Below are 20,273 nucleotides of genomic sequence, written 5' to 3' on the forward strand. Positions count from 1 at the left end.
CTTTCCATTCCGTGAATTTTCAGCTTAAATGACTGGGTTCTGGCATTACATTCCTTAAATTTTCCTTTTGTTCTAATATTACTTTTTAAAATTGAGGTGACTAAAGCAGGCTGTCCTGCCAGACCAGTAGGTCAGACAGATTTCTGGCTGCAGAACTGTGAGCAGGAATGGTGTAACCCCTGCAACCATGGGCCTGAGCCAGAGGAGGCCACCTGGTTCCCCACTCTTCCTCTGGTTCCTGCCTTCCAACACCTGAGCCGACTGAATAGCACAGGTGAGGCACTACACAGGTAAGATAAGATTTTGTCCTGCTGCTCTTGCTTTCCCACCCCTGGTTGTATCAAGGTGTTTTCTCTCGCCTGTGCTCAGCTCAGAAGCTTTGGTGGCTTATTAAGCAGGACTAGAAGTGAGGTTTCTTCTTCCTCCCTCCCTCCTTTCTCAGGAAAGGAAGAGTTCCTGTTTCCATCTTTGGAATTTGCCTTCTGTATAAAGTAGTGTTGGGGTGTGTGGCTGACTATTAATTGACTTGAGTGAGGTTCTTCACCTTTACTCCTCCTGGGAAAATATTTTTATTTTAGACATAGGATTCAATCTCTCGATAGAATATTTTAGAACCGTTTGTATTTGTTTGCTTTCTATATCAGTCGATGGTACTTTGGCTTTCGGGCATCCACAACTCACATGCGCTGCTGCCTGGAGCGCTGTAACCCAGGGCTGTGATCACATCTTAAATTCGTCTGCACTTCTCTCCCACCGTCCGCTTTGGAGTCACAAGGGACTCGTCTTGCCTCTTCCCCCGAGCTTGCAGGGCTGAGCCGGCGGGGAGCGCCGGGGTGAGGGATGCGGGACGGACCGAGGGATGCGCTTGCTCGGGAGCGTGGGCAGAGAGCGAAAGGCTTCAGCAGTGGAGAGGAGCCCGTTCCTTCCAGCGGGGCCGCTGCCGGTAGCCCCGCTGTCCTGCTCCCATAGAAATAGTTGCTGTGAGCGCGGTGACAGCGTGCGGGCAGGGATGGCTGGATGTGTCAATAGAGCAGCTCAGCCGGAGCTGGCTTAGACCCAGCGCCCCCGGAGGCGCCACTGCGCATCTCCGTTCGCCGCGGCGGCGGCACCGGCGCTGGGCCGCGGGTCGCTCTCCTCCCGCACGGGCTTTGCGGTGGCACGGGCCGGGCAGGGGGATCGAGGCCCCGCTGCCCCGGGGCCGGGCCACTCCCGGGGCCGCCGCCGCCACCGTCACCTGCCGCGGCCCCGCCCGGGCGCGCCTGCGCTGCCCCGCCCCGCGCTCCGGCGGCGCGGCCGGCCCGGGCGCGATGGGAGGAAGCGGCGGCGGCGGCGGCACCGGACCGGGCTGCGCCGCGTGCTCCCGCGGGCACCGAGGTGAGCGGGGCGCGGGGACCCCCGGGCCGGGCCGGGCTCCGCGGTGCCGGGGGGCGCAGCCGGGCCGGGCAGTGCGGGGGTGTCGCCGCCCTCCTGCGCGGGTCCTTCGCCGCCTTCCCCGGGGCGTAGGAGGGGGGAGCGCTCCCGGGGAGAAGACGGACTCCCCTTCCCGCGGGACCCCGGGCCCGGCCGGCCCTGGCACGGCGGGAGAGCCGCTGCCGCCGCTCCGCTCGCACGGCGCTGTCCCGGGCGCTGTCCCGGCTTTCTCCGGCGGGCCGAGCGCTGCCCCCGCCGCGTCCTGCGGGGACAGCGGGGTCGGGGCGCTCCCACCGGGTCAGGGCGCGGTGTTACCCCGGGCGGCGGGGTCCGGCGGAGCCGGGGGGCAGCGGGCGCGGTGTTACCCCGGGTGCAGCCGAGCCGCCAGCGCCCTTCGCGGTGCCCCGTGGCCTGCGGGGTCGGTGGAAGGGAATTAGGGAGTAAGGATCTGTCGCTGCCCCTCGGGTGGTCCCGGCGGCAGGGCCCCCACAGGCCCCGCAGCCTGGCCCCTGGTCCGGGCGGAGAGCGCAGCGCTGCGGCTGGGGCTCCTCCCGAGAGAGCCCTGTCCCTGCGGCACCTGGGGCCCGAACAGAAATAGCCGGGGTCGAGCCCCCCGGGCCAGCCCCGCCAGGGCCCGGCAGGGACGCGGTGCCGCACAGCGCTTCTGTGGGATGCACTGAGCCGGCAAGTGCGGAGTCGCTGAATAGCGTGAGCTGCGTGTTCCTTGTAATCCGCAGATTTTGGCAGGATCAGGGGATGGTTATTGGCGTTTGCAGCTCCTCTGTCTGCAGTCAGCAACTAGTTGCTCCCTTTGCCTTTTGTAGGGTTGTTCTTGAGACACAGACACCCAAATGCTGTGGTTGGGCTCGGCGTTGTTCTCATGAGAACTTGGAGGGCGCCTGATACAGAACCGTGGGCAGGGGAGAGCATAAGGTGTGAGTTAAAGGGAGTCAGTCATATCTTGCAGTATGAATTATGAAATGCCCTTCAGTGCGTCGTGCACCTCACCTGTTAATTTGTGTATGCAAACACAATCTGTGTCTGTCTTAGTGGCAACTGCCTTTTTTGCAAGAAACAAATTACTTTAGAGTGCTCCTCTTACCTGGGGAGAAAGTTGTCCCCACCCTCTAACTTTTAAATTACATTTCCAAGTTAGATTAGCTTGGCTAAAACAATGAATGAGACAAAGAAATAAAATATTTCTTTTATGCCAAATATGGACACAATTAAAACGTGCAGTAAAGATGTTACTTTAGAGCTTTGGTGCTTCTCCGGCTGTTTTGGATAACAGACATGCAACAATGAGGTATAATTGCAACGTCTTAAACGTTTGTTCTTTGGTTCATTTTTTTCCCCCTTTAATCCTTTGAAAAGTGTGGAGAGGCTCCTTAGGAGTTAAAATTTTGCTTGGCTTCTATTATGCATCCTGGTCCCGGCGTGTCTTGGTGATCTGTAGCTCACAGTTGGAACGGCTGTCTTGTTCCCCACCTCCTCTTGCCATACTTCCTGCTCAGAGGCACCTGCTGATAGCAGCGAGCAGCCCAGAACCTGTGCTGGCTGCCAGCTCCTCTCCTCTCCCACCCACGGTGGCGGTGGGAGCCTCCGCTGGGAAGAGCTTTGAGCCGCTCCTCCGGAGAGGCAGCATGAGAAGGGAATTTTGACCAGTCTCCTGGTGTCTGGTAACTCGAGACTGCCATCCTCTCACAAGCAGGTGACCTCTGTCACCTGGATCGTGCTTATCTGTCAGAAAACAAAGCTGAATGCCAGCCTTTATGCTGTGCCTTTCCTTTTGTGCCTTCCTTCCAAATGCCGATTCCTCCCCTTTCCTGGTTCTTGGTGTTACCTCATCTAAAGGAGTACGGGGCTCGTTGGATTGAAAACAGTTTTTCCTGTTCTATCTATCTTTACATCTAGGTTGGGATGTTTTCTTCCCCGTGCCTTCTCCACTCCTTTCACTAGGAGTGTCCCTTGTCTAGCGCAGGAGCGCTCAGGTCTGAGATCAGTCGTTTTCCACTCCTGTGTGTTAGTGCTGCCACTCTGATGATTCATCTCCTACAACCCTGTTCCATTAGGATTTGATCCTGTTTTTCCTAAAGCCGATGGATTTATTGAAAGTCTCAAAATGAGGTTCTTGACTGTTGCCTGGGGCGTGGTCGGTCAGTCTGTCTGTGTCTTTTTTTAAACTTTTTTTGGTGAATGTGTGGGAACCCGAGTTAGAAAATACTAATGTTGAATACTGCTTTATATGATGGTGGAAAACTAGCTAATACATTTTTCATTTTTAAATAAGTAGTAGGGAGGAAGAGTGTTTTTCCTAGTTGAGTATTTCTTTAAATTAATGCAACACTTAATTGCTTTGAGTGGTTAATCTCCTTCCACCACCTTGCACCTGCTTTTTTATGCCTCTCTGCTTCTATGATCATGAATTTGGGAGGAGAGGCGTGAACATGCAGAGCCCTGTAATAGCAGCTCGGTATTAATGCTGACTTAAATTTGAAACACTCTATCCTGATCCACTTTCTTTGTAGCTTCTCTCCTTTTTACCATGCCATTAAAATATTTTCCATCATGCCTGTGATTTAAACCTCATACAGGCTTTTTAGATATGTTTTCTGTTCTTGTAAACGTGCGGATAACGTAAGGTATGAGATCGGAAAATCTGAAGCAGGAGAGAGGAGCTCATTGCTACCTGAGCAAAGTTTTGAGAAGAAAAGGTACAGTGGATGATTTTGTGTTGTTTTCCATTGATTTCAGTGAAGCTCTGAGTGGCTGAGTCCTTGCAGACCAAGAGAGAATTTACCCTAAGGCTTTTTTCTGTGACTTGGGTCTGTTTGTTCATGTACGGTCTAGTGATGGATCTCTGGCAAAAATAGCAAAGTTTTTTCATCACTATTATACAATGTCAAATTGATCTGGGTTGCTATTAGCTCCGTGTGAACCCTGCTGAGGAGGCATACCACTAAGTCAGTGCCAAATTTGTGATTTGATGTTGTTCTTGTGCCAGTGCATTACTTGAGCTTTTTCTGGTGAGATTTCCTGAGACTGAGTTTTCCTCAGGGGCCTGTTTGTCTCCTATCTGAGTTTGCATTGTGTGCCATCTTTGAATTTTCAATTTTTTTTCTTGTAAATTCCCAAATTTTTTTTTTGGAGATAGCTTCCAAATTTCCATAAAATCATGAGATTCGTCATTGGTATGTATTTGAAACACTTTAGTTTTTCTCTGAGACTTATGAATTAAATCTGTTTCAATAGATTCGGTTTGTTAAAAGTGTGGGGTTTGTGGAACTCATGCTCTTACCTGAAGGTTTGCTGCTAATAACAGCATTTTTATTTAGAAGGTAACAGCATAAAAAAGTGCTAAAACCCACTCTGATTCCTGTTGTTTTATGAGATAATCCAGAGGTTAAAACTTGCCAAAGTATTTAAAGCTTTGCATATGTGCAATGCTTAGGATGTGTGGGGTCCTGTTCCACCTTCCAGCTTCTCTGTCCTTTCTCTCTCTCTGTTATTGAACTGGCACTGTTAACCTGGATGCTGAAGTAAATTATCAAGGACAGCTTGATCAAACTGTAGTCTGTCTTCTCTGAGTGTATTTCAGGAGATAGTGCAGCCACACCAATAATACTTTTAAGTTCATGCTCAGCGAACAGAGAGACTTAAGGGACTGTACACTATTTTTGCCCTTGTTTACATTTATGTGAAAAATACAAAGGCAAAAAAAGTAGTACACTAGGCCAGACTGTTAAATCATCAGCAAATTTGTAGCTATTTTTATGCAGTTTGGGTTTGAACTGTGGTTTAGAAGATACAAACAGGATCTGTTTGATGCAGTTAGTCAGTACCATAGTTAGTACTGTGTGCAGTCAGCTTTAAAAACATACCTGAAATTAGCAGTGGAATAATAGGTTTTTTAATAATTTGAGATAACTATATTCTTTTACAAAATTGCACTGAATGGAGATTAATAGGTAGTTTTGATACCCACTGTGGGTGATGTAGAGGTATTCTTGTGTTTATATATGTTCTTGAAATCTAGGCACCTGAAGCTGTTTGAAACCTTGGTGTGGATAAATGTTAAACTACTGCCCCGTGAAAGGCTTTTAATTCACTAAATTTCCCTTCTGGATTGAGAACTTGATAGGTGTTGCGCCTTTGGTGTCTTTTCAGTGTGAGGGCCAGTGTCCAGTGTGTGTGACCTGAGTGTCCCTGTTGTCCTTTGTCGCAGGTTGCGGAGATGGTGCAGTCCCCTCTTGCGCTGCCGCTGCTGGCAGATAGGCTTTGAGAGGGTGTGATCCCAGCGCCTGCCGCGCCGGCTCTTCCATGCTCCAAACCCATCCAAGGAAGTAACACTCTCCCCTTCGGGGAGGCTGTAAAATGCATGTTATGAATTGTCTCTCCTTGGTCAATGATAAAGAAAATGGGGCAATTCCAGTTGCGACGGGATTAATGAGCGAGGATACGACGACAGCGCCTCAACTTTCTCAGCCTGCAGCATCGCAGCCCCCCGCGCCATGTCCCCCCACTGGGGCTCCCCCAGCCCCTCCGCTGCCCCCGGGCATGCCACCCCCTCCGCCACCCCCTCCTCCACTGCCCGGCCCCAGCGTACCTCTGCCTCCACAGCTGCTCAATGGGCACGACGGCCACGGCAAAAAAAAACGAATGCGGAGCTTTTTCTGGAAAACTATCCCCGAGGAACAAGTCCGTGGTAAAAACAATATCTGGACAATTGCTGCACGACCACAGTATCAAATTGATACGAAGACAATTGAGGAACTTTTTGGGCAGCAGGAGGAAGCCAAACCCCAGGACTCCCGAAGACGATCTTTAAAGTCTTCATTTAAAGAGACTAAAGAGGAGGTAAGAATTAAAGTAAAACCTCTTTTTTTACATAATGCTGTAGGAGTGGATGTGAATTCTGCCTCGCCTTTTTCTCTTTCTCTGTCATGTTTCATCCTTACGGCAAATTTGTCTTGATTCAAAGGAGAGGGGAATGATGGGAAACATAAACTCTTTGTTCTTAGTGGCACATATTTGTTTTTCAAAGAGCTAACTGTGTTTTATTATTTTTACTTGCTAAGTGCTGTGATTTGATCACCTGTTAAAATAAATATGAATAAGCAGAGGGAGCTGAAAGCATCTGTATTTACTCATGTTGGATAGCCCTTGAGTTTCCAGTGTGGAACACAGTTGTATTGTCTCTTCAACTCCTGCTCTGTGTCTGTGATGCAGGCAAGATGTTGCACATGCAAACACGTACCAGGCAGGGGAGAAGAGGGTCCTGTTTGCAAGGGTTAATGCTGTGTTTGCCCTCAATATCCTAGAGACATCAGGAAGGGAAGTGCCAGTATGGAAGCAGGGATATAGAACATAATATAGTGATTAAGGGTATTTGTTATTTAATAAATTTAAAGTTTCCACTTTCATAAGCACGACTTTCCTGCTAAGAAAAACTTTACTTCATCTTCCCTACTTTTTCTGGACATGAAGATAACCTTCCAGGAAAGTCCCAAGATTGCTGCTGATTTCTGTTCTGGTGGCGAGGAGTACTCTATACCGAGTACTCTCAGGTTCAGACACTCTCCAGGGAAGTGATAAGTAGCTTTTCTAGTTCTTAAATCCTCATTTATAGACAGCCTCTTTGTGAAGCCTGAATTGAATTGTCTCAAGTGATCTTTCTCTGAAGTAAGGAGGGCTGAAATGCAGATTTAATCACTAGTGTGTGTCTACATACATGTTGGCTTGTAAACAAAATACAGAGGGCATTCGGTTAAGAGATGTAACAATGCATTAGTTTTTAGCGAGAAAATAGGGACATGAAGTTGCTGATATCTTGCAGGATTCAGGAGATGTCAAAATAAGATCAGAAGGGACAAACCAATGCACTGATAGTATGCATGTTGTGCATATTAAAATTTAAGGTTTAAGAGGGCATGTGTATCGTAGGCTCTGAAACCTGATGTTGGGAGGTAGTAATTGGGGCCATCATCAGAGGTAGTCATTAACCTGTGTGCTGTTTTCAGGCTATGTTCGTCTTTGAATCAGGAGTGTAGTGAGTGCACTTCCTGTGCTGAGAACAGACGTACAGAGCTCTGGCCTCCTGCTTTTCCTCAGAGGCTCCCCCTTTCAGGACTGCTGTGTGATAAAGATCTAGTTCTGGTAAATATTACAATAAGTTTCATAAACTGAATGTGGCCCATAGTGGGCAATATGTAGGTGAGAGAAAACCCCAGTGAGCTCTAGAACTCATGCAGTGGTAGAGATTAAAATCAGAAGCCTGCAAAACCAGGGATTCTCCAAGATACAGTGCCTTAGAAACAAAACCCCGCCTTGCTGAAAGTTATGGTTTTCGTGCATCTGTCTGGAGCCAATGTAGTGGTGCAGTGCATTTGCACTGCCTGATGCCTGCGCACCTGGCTCAGGGCTCCCATGGTGACTCTGCACGTGGCAGGTGGTGAGGCAGCAGGACTGGCTCTGAGTGATGCCACTTAAGTGACAAAGTGTCCACTGGTTCGCTAAGCTGTGTCAGGCATGCGGCAGCAGTGTGTCAGTGGTGAGCAATTTCTCATGTGCTAATGGACTTTGCAGTCCTATCTGCTTAGCAAGGGGGGAAGGAGATAATCCTGAGGAGCCGTGTGTCACTGGAAGTGCAGATGGGCAGCAGCTCACGTGCCTCACCTGCTCAGGCCTGGCTTGGCAGGGACTGGGGTGGGAGCACGGGCCTGGTTTGTGATTCCGCACATTGTCAGCTGCCATTGATCGCTTCAGCGTGGATGGCTATCCTCAGCTCGCTCTGGTAAAACCTACAGAGGCTGACAGGAGCTGGGGTGTGAGGAATCTGTGTGACCTGGCGGAGAGTGTGCTGGTGTGGGGCTGAGGGAGCTCTAGTTCTGCTTGTGGCTGCTCCATAAACCAGCAGGGCCAGGTGGATCAGACATTTTGAGTTTCAGATCCTCTGTTCCTTTTGTGTACAACACAGTTGATTGTAGGGCTTTATGGTCCAGCAAAGAAAAATGTTCTTAGAATTTTCATAGTGGAATTAGCCTAGTTGGCATCATATATCAGCAGTGAATTTTCAAGACAACTTCAAGTGCATAAACTCAACTTTTGCTTAGATCCAAATCTGAAAAAAGCAGCATGTGTCCGAAGTGCTGTACAGAAGGGCAGGGCCAGGGAGTGCTCTGTGGTCCCTATAGCCTCCCTCTTGGTGCAAGGTGTGGCTTCAGTGGAAGAGGAGAAGAGTTACTCTTCAGCCAGTGTTGAGGGCACTGCCCTACAGAATATGGAGGAGATTTGGGGTTTCATACCTTTGCCAGAGATCACTGTTGATTATGAAATGATGAGCAATTTTGGTAAAAGTTCTACGCATGTAGGAGCTTACAACACTGCATGTCCTTTGAATTCCTCACTCCACAGGGAATTCATATGTAACATCATCATTATAACAGAAGTCCCTTCTGAGGCTTGAGTCAAACTCCTACAGCAAATGCTTTCCTTTTTGTAAACAAGCCCTCACCAAACCCTTAGGAGATTAATTAAAATGTTTCCTTGACCAAAGGCTTAATTTGCCCTATGGTTCCATGTAATTTGAGGCTCTGAAAAATAGGGGGTGCAAGGTTAAGTTTACACGCCAATTTACTTTCCCCATCCTTCAGTGGTGTCCCAGTGTGGCACAGCAGGCACTCAGCCAGGCTCTAGTTAGCCTGGCAGCAGAGTGGGCAGAACAGCTTCTTGTCAGCCAGAGGAGCTGCTCTTGCTTTCTCCTTCAAACCGTGCCTCTGCTCCTGCCTCTCACCTCACCCCGCCTGTCCGCTGCCTCTGGACAGGTTTTGGATCATGTAATACACATATTGCACCCTCTGTAAACATATTTAAGTAAACAGCTCAGCAGAGTGTGGTGGGGCTCTTGGTTTGTTTTCTACTGGAGCAGTTTCTGCTCTTTGAGAGAGGTTTGATGACTTTGAGGAAGGATGCAGTGCATTCCAGAACCTGTGCAAAGGGACAGTGGGAGGAGGAGAGAGAAGAAAGATGGAGGAGTGAACAGGATGTCTCTTGCCCCTTCTCCTAGACGTGCCTTCTGTGTTTTCCCTGTGCTGGCTCTGATGCTTGTTCCACCTTCTTGAGAGCTGATTCAACCTGTTAATCCAGAGAAGAGCTATCAGCAAGAACCAAATGAGATGAGTACCAGTGCCTGCCTAAGGGAAAAAGCAGACTAGGAGCGTGACATGGAAGGATGACACAGAGCGGGGATAGCCCTTTAGGAAGCTGTTAGGTTCACTCTGCTGCACCGTGACTGCAGGCATGGAGTGATGGTTGCTGTGCTGTAATGTGAAGTGGAGGCTGAAGCAGGAAGTTATTTATATCCTTCCTAACCTTCAGCACCCAGCCTGAGCCACCAGGCTGTTCCATGCCTGCTGTAATTTGTAAACTCTGTCCCACCATGAGAAATCCCATTATTCTTGGGCAAAGAAAACCTACAATGTTTTGTTTTACTGATCTGTTATAAATCTACTTTGTTGTGTTTCTCTTCCTCATTGATGATTTCATGGCAAGAAACTCCTGTTGCATCTCTCCAGTCACTACAAAGTCAGTTTTGATGTGGGTCTTTTTGTGTCTCCCAGAATCTTTTGTACACTCCTCCGCATCTTTCGTATTGATTGCAAATTCGTGTTGGGATGCCTCTTACCATCAACACAACTTCACCATGGTACTCAGGCTAATTTTCCCCTTCTCATAGCACCTTGATAACTGTGGTGGATTAACATTTGTCAAATTGAGGCCTGTGTGATATGTGCCTGCTGCAGATTTTGGAAGTATGCTGGGTTGAGTACTCTGATGATGAAAAGTGGATTAATGAGTGAATTGCTGTCCTTGGTTTAGAGATTGCACTGTTTATAAAGTAGACATGGGAAGTGATGGCAAGTGACTTGTGGTGTTTTACATGGGCTTGCAAAGTACAGGTATGGAGATGGTGGAAAGTATCAGAGAGAATTGTAGTGTTTCCAGTTTCAGAGAGTAGAGGATGAGAATGGAGAAAGCTCTCCTGAATTTATCTCAAGTAAATCATAAGAAACCATATGAGAGGTGTTTTTTTGCTATGGAGAATCCCAGTGAGACTAGGAATGCCTGTTCCCAATTCTCAGTTATAGTCCAGTGTAACTTTTTGAGTCAAGAAGCCCAGGGGTATTACTGATGGACAGTGCTTCAGAACCTCTTTGGGGGCAAACAGAGACCTGAAACGTGCTATGCCAGCAGCAGCGTTGATGGTGTGTGTGAAGACAGGAGCAGACTGAGCAGAATTTAGAAAAAACTGTGGTAATGTTCAAAGGGTAAAAAGCAACACCAGACAGTGCTCTGCATGAACAAATTTAAATGAAATCTCAGTGGAGAAGAGTAGACATTGTGAACAGATGTTCAGGCTGAGGTTATGAATCTAATATGCAACTGAATGTGGGATGGAAGGTAGTGTATTTGTGTGCAAGGAGTAGGAACTTGTATTTATGGAGTATCTGCCAGGTTCCCTTTTCTCCTCCTTGTGCTCTCATCTGGAAACTCCTTGAAGGTAGTTATGTAATGACAGCAGTTTCAAACACTTCTGATAAGCTTGGAGTAGACACCAAGCAAAGAGTGGCCAAAAAGTGAGACTTGTTCTGATTGTGTGGTTAAACAAGAAACCAGAGAAAAAATAGAGTACAGCCATATACAGAGCAAGAAGTGTATGTAAAATCCTGGTACTTAACAACAGCTGTGACCTTTTTTGTTGTACTGATAAGACAAATGCAGCTGTATGTGTTCCCCTTTGTTGTTTTTCTTCGAGGGAAGATATTAAAAAAAATTATGTAATTTGTTTGAGGTTGTACTGTAAATCTGAGTTGTGCCATGGAAAACAAAGGTTTACTCATCTGATGATCAGTCTCCTTGTAACAGTTACTGACTGGGATTTAAAAAATGTACACAAGATTAACTCTGAATATGCTTAAAAACCCCAAACAAACCAAAAGCCAAATGATGGTAAAGCTTATAGGCTTAAACTAGTACAGAGAAACCAGAGAACTGGGGGTGACCGGAGCAATCGGAGACTGGAGCTGCAGTTAGAGAGGTCAGTGAGAGGTCCCTGCAGTAAAACATTTGAAAAAGATTAGATACTGCAGGGGGAGAGATATTTGAACCTGTCCTGTGTTAAGGGGCTTTTCCTTAATGATCTGTTGGGGGCCTCTCAACTCTTAAGATAACAGGAGAATAAACCACAATCTGCCCCCTTATCTCTGCGTATGCTAAAACTGAAGGGCTTCAGGCTACCAATCATCTAATTAAAACTAATATGCTGATATTTCCTGTGTTTTCTAGTCTTCACTGTTTTCAGAAGGGAGGAAATTCCAGAATTTCAGAAAACTTTTCAATATGACTCACTATTTTCAGCAGACGAAGAGGCTGTCTCCTGGGTGTATGTTGAGGATAGCCCATTAATCATCCCTATATTTTCACTGTCACCAGCTGACTGCAGGCGAATTCAATTTTGTGATAATGCCAATGTTGCATTTATATATCTACTTCTAATCTGAGCACTGTCACAAAGGTCAAAATGCCTTTCCAGTTGTCAAAACCACAAACACTTGCGAGTCCAACAGTAGTCTTGAACATCTATGTGTACTGAGCTCTTTTATTGTAGCCATCAGGTGGAACTGTTCAGGTGGAACAATTCTCTTGTCCTTGTAAATCTCATGACTTCTGTAGCTGCTATCACCAAAATAGCCGTGGTAAAATTTTAACCTTAAGGACACAACTAAAACAGGCCAAACCTCTCAGGTTTAAACTTGTGTGCTGTTACAAGAAGAAAAAGAAAAGAGGCACTTTGATTTTAATTTTTTTTACAAAATTAAGGGGATATATTGTGGGGTGGGTTTGGGTTTTTTCCTGTCTGCCTAATCTTCAGAATTATATATGTAAGATGATACAGCAAACCAACTTTGAAGTACAGAGCTGGGAGAGCTTATTTTATTATGGATTTCTGTTTGCTTGTAGGTAAGCAAACAGGTTTGAGCATTTTGTGTTTCAGGGTTTGATTCAAGATCGACATACTCATTTTCCCCTGAGTCAGTGTGGCTGTTAGTTGGCATGAATTAAATCAGTAATGCACCAGACCTCTGCTTAGAAATCCCATTTCTGCTTTTCTGCTTAGAAATCCCATCCTCACATTTGTCACAAAACCTCTGAATTTACATGAGTTTTGAAGTGTGGCGGTCACTACCCTTGGGGCCTTCAAATGCAATACAGTGTGTTACCTGATAAGCAACATTTTGCAGATGCAGGGTTATGAAATAAGCAAGAAGAATGTTTTTACTTTGTAATGAAATAGAAATATTGATTCTTTCCTTCATTATATGTTGCTATGGAATTTTTTGCTTCACTTGGAGAAAGGTGATGCGAGTGTGCTATATATTTCCCTGGTAAAAACTAGTTTTTTAGTATATGACCTTTGTTGATAAGAAGTGACTCTGTATTTATTTGGTCTGGGATTTGGTGCAAACAGTTATCTGTAGCAATTTAAGAAATGATATCTGCATTATATGCTATTTTCTTAGGTATTGTTAGATTAATCTCTTGCTTTCTCTCTCAGGTTTCCATTTTGGATGCAAAACGAAGTATGAACATTGGCATATTTCTCAAACAATTCAAAAAGTAAGAATTCTTTGTAGTTCTCATAAAATATATACATTGTGCTCTGTGCTTGTGGAATTTGCAGTTTTATGCAGTTTTCTCAGAAATAATTTGGCATAATTTGTTTTCTGATATGTTCAGTTGTGAGTTTATGACTTAGCATCAAACAGAGTTTGCTGATGTTAAGCAGTTGAGGTGAGTTTTCAGATATGGTTAAGGGAAGCCCCTTTAGCTCATGTAGCAGTGCCTGTGAGCTGCCTTTTGCTGGCTTCCTCTCTTTGTAAACAATTAGAAAGGAGCAATGGGAGCAACGTTTTCAAGCTGTTTTATTGCCATCTGTATTCACTGATAATGTTGCCCTTCTGTAAAGGCATCACTGAAAATGGTGTCAGAGCAGTGCTGCTGTGGACACTGATGCATCCACTGCCTCTTTATAACTCTGTTGGGTAGCCCAGGCATGGTTTGTTCAATCTGTGTAACTGTTCACCCTGCAAGTGTTGGAAATACGTGTGCTCAATTGTTTTTTCAAGGTCTGCCGAATCCATCATTGAAGATATTTATCATGGAAGAAGTCAGCCCTATGGTTCTGAACTGCTACATGAATTTCTTAAATTATTACCAGAAGCAGAGGAGGTAAATCATGGTTTTATGTGGAACTTATTTTTTGTAGAGTTTTGCTGACTGGGATTCCAACATGAAGTTCTGTAAAAGAGGAATCTCAACACCTTCCTGAGGCTAGGGAAGAGGGAACAGGGAACCACTGAGTGCCAATGTTTAATCTTGGTTTGACTTGTGATATCGAGGTCACAGTATAGTCATTCCCTTCAAGTAATTTCACCTGCTTTTAAGGAGTTGATAAGACATATTTTGTTTTATGATGTCCCTTTTGTCCCATAAACAGAAAGACCTAGAGCCTTCCTGTGTGCAGATAACTGCTCTAGGGAGTTATAAAATTCAGAATTGAAGTGTATTCTAAGCAAACAAATTTCACTCCTTTGGCACCTGCCTCATGCCTTCCCATTGCAGTGCCTGTGAGTTGAATATTGGTAGCCCTGTGCTACTTAGTCCCTTTTTGCCTTCTGGTTCACTGCCTGCTTGGTTCATCTGGGTCTGTTTCCTGGCCTGGTCACTGGGATTCCGTAGGGCAGAAAGACAGCTCCAACGTTCAGCACCCATGGGATTTGCTACCATGGCTTAGTGCTCAAAGGAGACGTGCTAGAAGTCACAGAGTTGCCAGCAGCAGCTTCTCAGTGTTCCTGTGATCACCATATGACCAACATCCAAGCACAGCCTTCTCCCCTCCTATCCCAGACTTCAGGTCTATTCACATGATTAAAGAGGTGAAGCTTCATCAACTGACCTGGGAGCCCTGCTTAATGATGTACAGTTCCTTGCCTGCTCACTGTTGGCACTGACCCATTTGTGTGTACTTGAGGGAAATGTAAACCACAAACCTGACAAAATTAGCATTAGAATTGCTTGGGTGCTTCACATCAAAGTGAGTGGCTGAAACTTGGGAAATTGCTAAGTTAAGGTCCATGTGCAGATCAGCCTCAGCTCACATGCTTTACCACTTCAAGGTCATTCTGCCAATGCACTTTGTTTCCTCTGTGCAGCAGCAAATCTCGGATCCAGTCGTGAGTAGAACATGTTACAGTCTTTTGCTCTCAAATTTATGACCCTAAATTGAGTTGCTTTTGCAGACAATCTTGTAAAAATTGTGTTATGTTAGTATACTTGATTAATATATCTCTTAGATTTGGGAGGATATCAACAAGTTGAAATGTAATCAATCAAAAAAAAATTAGGTGACAGTAGTTCTGGGACCTCAAAACCATTCCCTCTTCCCTCTTTGTTTGCATTTTAGTACATATTCCATTATATAAACAGAATTTATCTCCTTCCTCTGAAAGTCAGACAGAGGAGAACAGTGGAGTACTAACTTGAAAGAGAGTGACTCCTAGTTAACTTTGTGTACAGTCAGAAAATTAGACTGAAAGAAAAGTACTTTTTCTTCTTTTCCTCTTTCTGGCTTAGATATTGGTTGTTATTTTATGACAAGTAGAAAATCTTTCAGCTAGTGTAGTGTATGTGATGTAAATGTTGTCATTCAGCTAGAATTGTAAGTTGTTTATCAGTTTTGTCTGCAATGCTCAACTAGATGCATTAACTCTCCAATAGGTACTGCTAAGAGTGAAAAAGTATGTTTATTTATTTGACAACAAATTTGACAACAGGCCTGTCATTCAAGATAGTGAGGCCAGAGGATTTAAGAAGTGCTTTTAAGGAATCACCTGAGAAATTAATAGAAGATATTCTATGACAGAGGAGGGTATTAGAAATCAAGGGGCATTAGACATGAGATTTGTTGCTATTCCCAAGGGAAGGCTGGAAAGGGGCTTCTTTCCAGTGTGCAGGTGTTTGTGTGTATTTAATTAATTGCATGCATCAGAAATGGGAAAGACTCTCTTTGTTACTTTTCTCACAATTGTTGAACTGTTTTGGATTTTTCCCTTTGAGAGCTGGATGGGTGGTGGCAGGCAAGACAGGGATGTAAGGGCCTGATGCTTCTGCTGGTATGGAAAAATGTTTCCATGCTTTCATGTCATCATGCATGTGTGGTCTAAGAATAAATGGGTCCAGTAACTCATTTCCTACAGTAGTTTCTAAAATTTTAGTGTAGACAGTTGAAAATTTTGTTCTTTTTAGGAGCCTCAGAGCTTTTGGGGTTTTTTTCACCATTTTTTCTCTAAGTGTATGTTCATTGTTCTTCTGCTATATCTTACTTTTTCTTAGTTTATTGTCTGCCTCCTAGACTGAATATCTGTCTCCTAGAATAGTGATTCACCATTTGCTAGGGGAAAGGCATCAGAAGCTTACAGCTCCACATACAAATAATCCAGAAAATAGAGATACCAGGTGAAGTGTTATTTGTTCAGTGTTCCCCCTTCTGTTTAATACTGCCTAATTCCTTCTTTGTCATATCACATGAGATAGCTTTAGCAAGCTGTCATCACATTGGCCTGTCCTTGCACAATGTTGCACCCATCCTCAGCAAGGATTCCCTGGGATTGCCCTTTCCATACTTCCTGTTCTCCTGAGGACCTGCTTGGTTTTGTAAGAGTTGAGAATGGCTCTGAGCAGGTCCTTGAGCACTCAGGTCCTGAAAGGTTAGCAGCTGTTCAGTTACCAGGGCAGACTGTTGCTGCAGCCATGGGTGGGCGTCTGCAGTTCCTCTGTGTGTGCTCTTACAGCAGCTCAGGTGTTTGCAGACACATTTCCCTCTCTGCACACGTTTCTTGCAAACTGCAGTGAGCACCAAGTGCCTTCTGTAGGCTCTGCACCAGTAACTGTGCTTTGAGATGCCTTCTGCTTTTTCCGTTCTATTTTACCATAAATCCTTAGTCTGTAAAAGTGGAAGGAGGGAGGAGACTGCCTTTCCTCCTCATAGCTGTAGAAAAGGAAACTCTGGACTATTTTGTTTCTTCTTTTTTACCAAGAAGTTTAAGTTTACAGTTTACCTGGTGTGAGTAAGCACCAGCTTTATACTCCAATTGTATCTTATCTAGAAGTGTTGTAATATCCAGTCACATTACCTAAATGGGCTCCATGTCTCTTGTTTGACTTTTGTGACAGATTTCAGATCGTTTCAGTTCATTGTATCTCAAGCACTTGATGATATTCCAGCTCTTTGGCAATGGAGGCTAGGTCCTTGGGCTAGCAAATACATTTAACATCAGTTGTCTTTAAAATTATTCTATTTGCACTGTTGTAATGTGGCAGCTCTATTTGCATGCAGAAATAGGTGTCAGTACTACTAACTTTCTAGCTGTTTCTATGAAAAATCTCAACAGCTATCAAAGTTGTGGAGATTTTTACATGTAAATGGCAAATACAGGCTCCTTACTGAATATTTTTCTCAAACTATCAAGACTATTAACTAATAAGACTATTATGAAATATTGGCACTGCTGTGAAGTCTTTCCTACAACTTAAAATGTTTGGGTATTTTCAAATGTTTAATTTGAAAAATTTGACAAATACTCGAAGCTGGCCATGATGGAGCTTGCTGCAAGGCTCCACTCAGTACTTTGTCCAGGGCTGTCTGGGTGTGTGGCCTGGCCACTATATATGGTGGTTAGAGAAAAGGCCAAGCACATTTATAAAAATTCTCAATACATTAACAATTAGGATAAGATCAATGATTTTGTTTAAGCCTTCTTAGAAGTCCTGCTGTTTGTACCATACTGTGCTAAGCAGTTTTGTAAGGAGAAACACCTATTTGGAATCTCCTTTGCTTCATCCCTTTTTTCGGTTTGTTGTTTTCCCAGGGAGCCTTGACTGAAGCAGTGGTCTTCTCTGCTGTATCTCTTCTGGAAAGTTTCCTAGTTGTTTCTGAATGATACCCTGTTGAAATGGCTGACAGGTTTTATTTACTGGCATCCTGACTAGAGCAGAGAAGAAGCTTTTAGCTGCTTTTATGTTCATGTTATTGCACTCTTAAACAGGCCCAGACTAGCAAACATTGAGAGTCCAGTGTTTAACAAGCTAGAATAGCCAGAATTTGTACTTTAAATACATACTGAAGAGAGCATATCACACAGGTAATCAGCTCACCCACACACCTGCACTCCCAGGTTATCAACACAGTGGCTCAACTTCCTTCACAATGTCTCAAGCCTGTCCTTTGCTCATGCACTCTGGTTTCAAACCCTGGCCATCCATCACCTGCTTTATTGGGACTGCTTCTGTCAGCTCTACCCTTTTCAAACCATGCCTGTAGTTAAATGCCCCCTCCTTTCCTCAGCCAGTCCCTTATAGGGTTGACCATCCTTCAGAGCATACATCTCCCTTTCCTTTTTTGCCCTTTATGGTTACCTGCAGGTTTTTCTCCCTTTCTTTTTATCATTTGCTGGTAGTGGTTTGCCACTGCCCCGGCTAGTGCCACATCGTGCCTCATTGCACAAGAAAATGTTTATTCCTCTTCTTCAAAGGTCCTGCATAACTACAAGATCCTGCAAGGTTTTATGCCATAAAATAAAATATCACTAGAAGTGCTGCTGGTAGCTTAAAAATTACCAAGAACTTGAATACAGTGGCTTTCATGTCTGCCAGGTGCAGTGGCATACTTGCAATGGGCATCTCTGCTGCAATTGTTCACACATCAAATCAAAGATCAGGCTTTCTATGTTTCATAACTGTTCTTAAAATTAAGCAAATTATATATGTGAGAACCTTGTGTATCTAAAATCAGATTGAGTGTGCATGGGCATGCATGGACAGTGCAAATGCATATTCCATATACAAATATAATGAAAAATTAAATTAGTAGCTCAGCACCCAATTTGAGTAATACAGAACTGAGCATACAATGTAATTATGCTCTCTTGCATATACACATTACACTGACATATCTCAGTACATGGCTGCCTACTCTTGTGGAAAAGTTTTGTTGTGCTTCAAGAAAGGAGGTCAAGGCCAGAACTGATAGGGTTATTGATTATGATTTTATAATAAGCTACATTTTTATCTCACTTGTGTTCTGAAGCCATCTACTATATCTGCCAACATGATTAATAGTGAACGTGGTTGTCAATCCCCATGGTTTCTTTGAAGCTCCTGGCTGCAGTTGGTATTTGAATTTGACCCCCACTTCTGGGAACCCTCACAGAATCTCAGTTTTCTTCCAGAATACTTGGACAACATGGCAGCAGAGAGTAGAGGGATTTTGAATAGTCACCTGCGGAATGTGTAATGACAGACATCCAAAATGTGTTCCAGTAGTTTTTTAGCTTTGGTGTTCAGAAGTTGTTTTTTTTAGTTTATTGGTAGTGTTGATGAAGTAAAATAACTTTTTATTTTCCTTCATGGTGAGAATTATTTTTAAATTATGAAATTATTAATAAAAAAAGGAACACAGAATAATTGCTGTCTTATCTTTACCTTAGCTATTTCCCAGACTATTTACTATTTTAAGGCCAAGCTAACAGATGATTTAGTCTTCAATGTGAAAAACTTCAGATGTGTATGGAGAACCAGGCTGTGTTTGCTGAGTTCTGGGGTGAAAAGGACCTTACAACTCTGTTTTGAGTGCTTGTGGAATGGGTCACTGTTCTCCACCATCCTTGGGTTTTGGGCTTCTTGATGCTTCTTACAAAGGTAGCTTGGGATATCTAAGGAGAAGACAGTGGGGGTTGAGGTGGTTGGTGTGGGCTGGGAGAAGTGGGGTGATGAGCACACCTTTGTTTCAAGTCTGATTTCACAGACTTTCTTCTGGGCTGAGCATTGCCCAAAGCTTTTTGCATGGTGACATTCACAGCCCGTCCTACCCATCAGAAGGCAGCCTTGTCAATGTCTTCTGTTGAGCATGTTTAGGAATGTTCCTCCTCTGAATTAATTCTGGGATTTAGTACTCACTCATATGACTCCAGGCATTTTTCCTGGTAGGATAGAAGAGGATTTCATCTGGTGCATGTAAAACTAAAATTCCACATAGAAAACATTGACTTACTGTTTAAAGTATATTTAAATATAGTACTGGAAGCATGAATAAATTAATATTCCTGTCTCAGGATCTCTTGTTGTTCACTTTTTGTGCATTTAAGTCTTCAAATTGCATCTTCCTGGAATTAACCTGTGGCTTATATGATCTGATTTTGGTGAGGTGGCGTGGGTTTTTTTGGTGGGCTGCTTGTCTGTCTTTCCTCCCTCTCTCCCATATCTGAATGCCTGTATCCTTTTCAGGCAAACACTGATATCTGCAAGATACTAAAATGAGTTTGGAGAATTTGCAGATTTTTAAGGTTACAGGCCACTAGTTTTGGGAAGCTAGGTTAAAGAAAACCTTTAAAGACAGAGATAGTATACTATCTCTCACTCCCCACTTAGTGATGGAGAAAAAGTGTTTATTTTGGGTTTGTTTCTTGATCATTTAACACCTTAGAATTATCAGGAATGTCAAGTCTGGTCTTTCCTGTTTTTTTGTTGGCAGACTTCTTGAATTACTCAGTAAATTAGGAGTTTTCTCAGGCCTAAAAAATTGAGTATGCTGTTTATCTTTAGAAGGGGAGCTGTTGTCTGAGTGTCTTGAGTTAAATGGGAGGTGGGGGGTGGTGTTAGGAAATGAAGCTAGATATCCTGAATAAAAATTGCTCTCTGATTAGAGGTCTCGTCCTTGGTCATAAGTTTTTGTTAGGTTTTTTCCTTGT

At 44.3% G+C, this 20,273-nt stretch overlaps 1 protein-coding gene across 1 annotated transcript in view; it reads left to right on the forward strand.

Moving 5' to 3' along the window:
* The first annotated feature begins 1,232 nt into the window (after positions 1-1,232).
* FHDC1 (FH2 domain containing 1) overlaps positions 1,233-20,273 on the forward strand; it is a 36,661-nt gene continuing 17,620 nt past the window's right edge. The window contains exons 1-4 of the mRNA XM_005486357.4: positions 1,233-1,374; positions 5,636-6,267; positions 13,025-13,086; positions 13,596-13,698. Of these exons, the coding sequence (XP_005486414.2) occupies positions 5,785-6,267; positions 13,025-13,086; positions 13,596-13,698 (648 nt within the window). The 5' untranslated portion in view covers positions 1,233-1,374; positions 5,636-5,784. The remainder of the gene's footprint in view (positions 1,375-5,635; positions 6,268-13,024; positions 13,087-13,595; positions 13,699-20,273) is intronic.

Source organism: Zonotrichia albicollis, chromosome 5 (assembly GCF_047830755.1).
Source record: "Zonotrichia albicollis isolate bZonAlb1 chromosome 5, bZonAlb1.hap1, whole genome shotgun sequence".
Lineage (NCBI taxonomy): Eukaryota > Metazoa > Chordata > Aves > Passeriformes > Passerellidae > Zonotrichia > Zonotrichia albicollis.